The sequence below is a fragment of the Etheostoma spectabile genome, chromosome 9 (genome assembly GCF_008692095.1).
Source record: "Etheostoma spectabile isolate EspeVRDwgs_2016 chromosome 9, UIUC_Espe_1.0, whole genome shotgun sequence".
In the NCBI taxonomy this organism is placed as follows: Eukaryota; Metazoa; Chordata; class Actinopteri; order Perciformes; family Percidae; genus Etheostoma; species Etheostoma spectabile.
Window position 1 is genome coordinate 14,894,789 of NC_045741.1, and position 4,961 is coordinate 14,899,749.

A 4,961-nucleotide genomic window follows, 5' to 3' on the forward strand; every position below is an offset into this window, starting at 1 on the left:
CATACACTGTGGCCGAGGCTGCCGTACAAGGTGCCACCTACCCATCAGATAAACACTCACATGCATTCACACTCCGATGTCGACAAACCTAATTCAGAGATAAACCATGTAAATCTATAAATGTGCTTTAATTGACTGCTAAAGCATGTTAGCTTTGGCTGAACTGTGCATTAAGTTTTTGTACGCAACAAAGATGTTGGTTGTAGATGGCAGGGTGTAGCTCTGCATGTAGTGTGATAAAACTGTGGATTAAACTTTCCCTTGAGGAATGAGTATAAGCAGGAATAATCTGTATTCTAACCCTAACCCTACCTGTAAGGTCCTAGCCACCAGGATAAAGTCAATCAAAGAAAAAGATGGATCACATACTCCTAGTCCGCATGGACAAAATATCCATCCACTGTTTTGATCCCAAGGTCTTGATCAGGGCATAATGCTCTCGTAAAGGTGAAACCCTAAATAAATAAAGTGTAAAGTTTTGCATCAGACCAAAAAGTGTGAGATGGTTTGCCTTTAACAAATACAGTAGAACCAACAAAGAATATTATGTTTCACCTATTGCATAGTATTCTAACACACCAAGTGTGTTCTCCTGCTTTATCACAGCACTTATTTGTAGCATACTTTCTACCTGATCTCACATGTCTGCAAAGTATGTTCACCCACCAAGCTCTTCTAACATACGTGTGTTTCTGTGCCCGTGCAGAGTAAAGTACTGGGCTGTGACCACTGTAGAGACCTGTTCACAACCCTGGGGTCCTTGCAGTCTGCATCCCCCGGCAGGGACAAGACATCCACCGAGCCGCTGGACGAGGAGAAGGACGGACTGAAGGAACAGCTGAGGCACCTGGAGCTGGAGCTGGCACAGACCAAACTGCAACTGGTGGAGGCCAAGTGCCGCATCCAGGTCAGAAGCACCATGGAGAGACAGCAATATCATATAGTAATAGCTGACTGTCATAAAGATCTAATTCAGTATCACCAAGAAAAAACTGTAGATAATTGTATTTGTAAGTATTATTAACATAACTGAGTTTCCTGCACATTGAGTACTTTTTTAGCCTATAACTTTAGCTTAGTTAGAAACAAGGACACAAAACCATGCCATGCTAGCTGCTCTGTAAGGCGTTATTTTTTAGCTAAATGCTAACGTCAACATGCTAAAAGTGACAATGTTAAACTTCATGACCCTAAAAACATAACATAATAAAGACATGATGCAGTACATACTGTACAACCATGGATGAGGATGTGACATTTAGAAGGATACACCGAGAAGATAGTCCATTAAGTGTATTAATACACAGGTGTATTGAAAAGAACGATGCTAGTTTGGCAGCTAATTTAAATTGTCAGTTGCCATAAACTGCTCATGTGTGATTGGAGATGTGTTTAGTAGCTGCACTGTCCGCATAGCACATGACACAAAACAGTGTTTTGCTGACTCTTTGTCTCTGTACAGGAGCTCGAGCACCAGCGGGGAGTCTTGATGAACGAGATCCAGGCGGCCAAGAACTCATGGTTCAGCAAGACTCTGGGCTCCCTGAAGAGCTCTACCTCCTCTTCCTCCAGCTCCGCATCCCAGACCCCGTCCTCACCAAAGGAGGGCCCCGCCTAGATCACCCTCCCTCCATCTCTCCTCCCCTGACAGGATGCACACTAGAGCTGAGGAACACAAGTTGAAGAAACAAGCAGTGGAAAAATGCAGTATTCCTTTTTTCATCCAGTGGTAATGCGGAGCTCGACAGCTTCTTGGACTGCAATTAGATGAAAAGATAAGGGAGGAAACAGGCGGAGGACTGGACCTGCCACCTGTTTTTCACTTAATGTTTACGTTTGACTGAACAAAAAAAATGTTTGCTTCTCCGCTTCACAGGGATGAGACAGGTGACAGTGAATCATCGATGAGGCTTGAAGTTGATTTAGAGTTCAGTGGTCGTTGCTGACACTGCTTTGTTGAGTTCCCATAATAAGAAAGCTGAATTAACATACCCAATGACATTCCTTGTGTAGGTGAATGTAGCTCCACCTTGTGGTCAGACATTGCTACTGCAGAGTTATAGTCATTTTATCTGTGTGAGATTGTTTTTAGGGAGCTGAGATGTCTCAGTTTGGACAATATTTCTAATGTTAGTGATTGAGCTACATATGCAGAGATATTAAACGTTCACTGCATAGAAATATAGTGACTACATTAACCATCTTTAGCGCAGCAAAGCCACAGCACTCTGAAAAAGGAATACTGCATTCAGTCTTAAACAAGAACACAAAAAGTTGAATTTCTTTATAGTAATATAACGTAAACAATGTTGTCATATAAATATGTATAACTAATTATTGATTTTTGTAATAATCTTGTACAGTTCTTTAAGAGAAGAAAACCCAAGGAAAAGTTATTTGTTAATTTACTTCTTTTTTTACCGTTTGGAATTTGAATGTCATCTTTGTAGATGTTGACGTAAGCACAGTGTGTGATCGAGCCGGTGGAGTCCAAACGCTGGAGAACCATGGTGACAACCTGCAGAGATCTTCATGTGTTTAATTTCCCTGATGTTTCTTCGGTCATGGGTTGAACAGGCTCCCGGTGTGTCACCTTAAAATTTACTGATTTGATTTAAAATTACAGTTCTAGCTTAGGCCCGTAATTGGCATTTTTATTTATTGTCACTACATGATTTCAAGCATGCAGCCATCATTTTGTGAATAGACGATCAGAAACGGGCACTTTGCCCTTTCTATGTCTGTTCCATCCTTTTTATACTTTTAATGATTCATTTGGAATTGGTATAACCCAATACCACAAGGTTTTTAAAAATGTACACGCTACAGTACACGTTAACCTTAGTTTTACATTTTCAGTTTTGAAATATTTTTAACTGTCTCTGGTGTCGGCATTATAGTTGGACATGTCAGGGTTTGGGATTTTCTGGCATTTATTTTACATACAGAAAAAATGGCTTCCACAGAGCCAGAAAATCCATCACAGTAATCATGCAGTCAGCACATTAATGTAGGTAACTTTATAGTACAGTATATGCTCTAAAGTATCCGTTACATAGCACACTTCATCCCTACATAAACGGCTAGTATAACATTAATAAGCAAGATTAGGGTGCAATTTTCCCACATCGTTGCCAAACAGTCTTAAGGCCATTTGCACAGCTGCACCAACACCTTCTTTGTCAGGTTAACACACCACACTTTTTAATTAATACTTATAATATTATAATACAACGGGAACAGCTTGTCAATCGCTAAATCTTCCCCGTGTCCATGGTGGGCTGTGTTGCTCAGTGCTAACACATTAGTAATAACTGCATTTATTGATACGAGCCAACTAGTACTGTAGGATCTTGAACGTGGGAACTTAAATCCGGTTTAAAGCTAAATAGTAAAAAATTTGGCAGTTTTCTTTAAATTCAGGCTTGAAAAATTGTCTCTCGTACTGTGTATTAATATGGGATTGCTAGCTAAAAAGTTCAAACCTAATTCTTAACCTAAGCTTTAATGATTTTGACAGATTATAAAACTACACTTTCTACTTATTTCGCTGGTTGCCAATATAAGTGTGAGGACCACAGCCAGTGATAAACAATAAGGACAAGTATTATGTTGCCGTCTGTGGACTAAGTTTAGAAATATAATTGGCCAAAAGGTCCGTTTAGCTTCAACATGCATGATAGTGCTGTGTTAGCAGGTGGAGAGTTGCAGTGTAGGTGCCAAATGTCCTGCTTTATTCTCCCCGCTGGTTGTCACTGTAATCAGCCTTTGGACTCTGACCACGCCCATGTGTACTTGTTTACGTGTGAGTGTGTGTGTGTACATGTGTGTTCTGCAATGTAACCAAGTGGTTGAAGTTGAAATGGTTCCTTCTTCACGTGGCTGCCTTTTATGTTGATGACTGAAGCCTGTTGGCTGATGAGAGGAAAGCCATCTGACAGTTTGAAAATGTCAGAGCGTCAGCTGTGCCATAAGAGCCTCCCCTCTTCTCCGTCCCCAATGGTCTTCCTCCATGCTCCCAAACGACCTGAACCAACCATGTCATGGCATTTGACTAGAGGAAATGCACTAATATCATGGAAAAGTAGAAAAAGGAAGCTGACTATCATTGATTCCCAGGTGTGTGTTTTGCATTTCCAGCACATTCCTTCTTCACTATCGTGCATCATCCTTGTTGGTCACACCTGTGACTGTTCGTACAACCAGTTTAATGTAAACTGTGGCCAAGTTGGAGAAAACTCCTCGTCTTTTATGTGCACTAAGACATCAATATTTTAAACACTATTTCAAGATGTGCGTTTGTTTAAAAGTTATCCTGAGCACAGAGCATAATTATTTTTTAACTGATGATTATTGTTGCTGAGAGGACAGCCGCCAATAAAATATACACTCTAATTCAGTTCATTTCAATGATGCAAAAGCAGGCGACCAGTCTGATAAGAGATGTGATTTGTAGTTTACAGTTTGCTGTAACACCACAGTCCTGTTACAGAGAGGGACTGCTCCTCAGCTGGTCCGACTCTAACACCGTTTGCTGTACAGTAACTGTCTGACCTGCATTAATAAATTTCAGTTTTTCTGTTCATGCACTTTGAGCTTTTATTGAACAACAAAATACTGACTGGTTATTCATTTTAGTAATGACAAAGGATCTACATAGGAAGTTTCCAAGTTCTACATGACATCCTGTCCTTATGGTCACTGACTCAACTAAAAGCACAAGCTAACATGCAACACAACACTAAACCGGATTCTATCTGCCAATACAAACCTTGGAGAAACTTCAAAAAACCTTTTTTTTAAAGCCTGATGAAACAAAATGAAAAACTTTGATGGCAGTTTAATATTTGCATGGTTGGTGTCCGAGGAACACATACTGTACCGAGTATCTACTTTGTACTAGGATGCATACACTACCTGAATGCTTTCCTTCAATAATAGCTATTTTACCATATATATTT

General features: G+C 40.2%; 1 protein-coding gene across 1 annotated transcript in view; it reads left to right on the top strand.

Annotated features, from left to right (window-relative positions):
• rabgap1l (RAB GTPase activating protein 1-like) overlaps positions 1-4,589 on the top strand; it is a 121,299-nt gene extending 116,710 nt beyond the window's left edge. Inside the window, 2 exon segments of the mRNA XM_032526143.1 lie at positions 707-907; positions 1,463-4,589. Of these exon segments, the coding sequence (XP_032382034.1) occupies positions 707-907; positions 1,463-1,618 (357 nt within the window). The 3' untranslated portion in view covers positions 1,619-4,589.
• Positions 4,590-4,961: the final 372 nt, after the last annotated feature.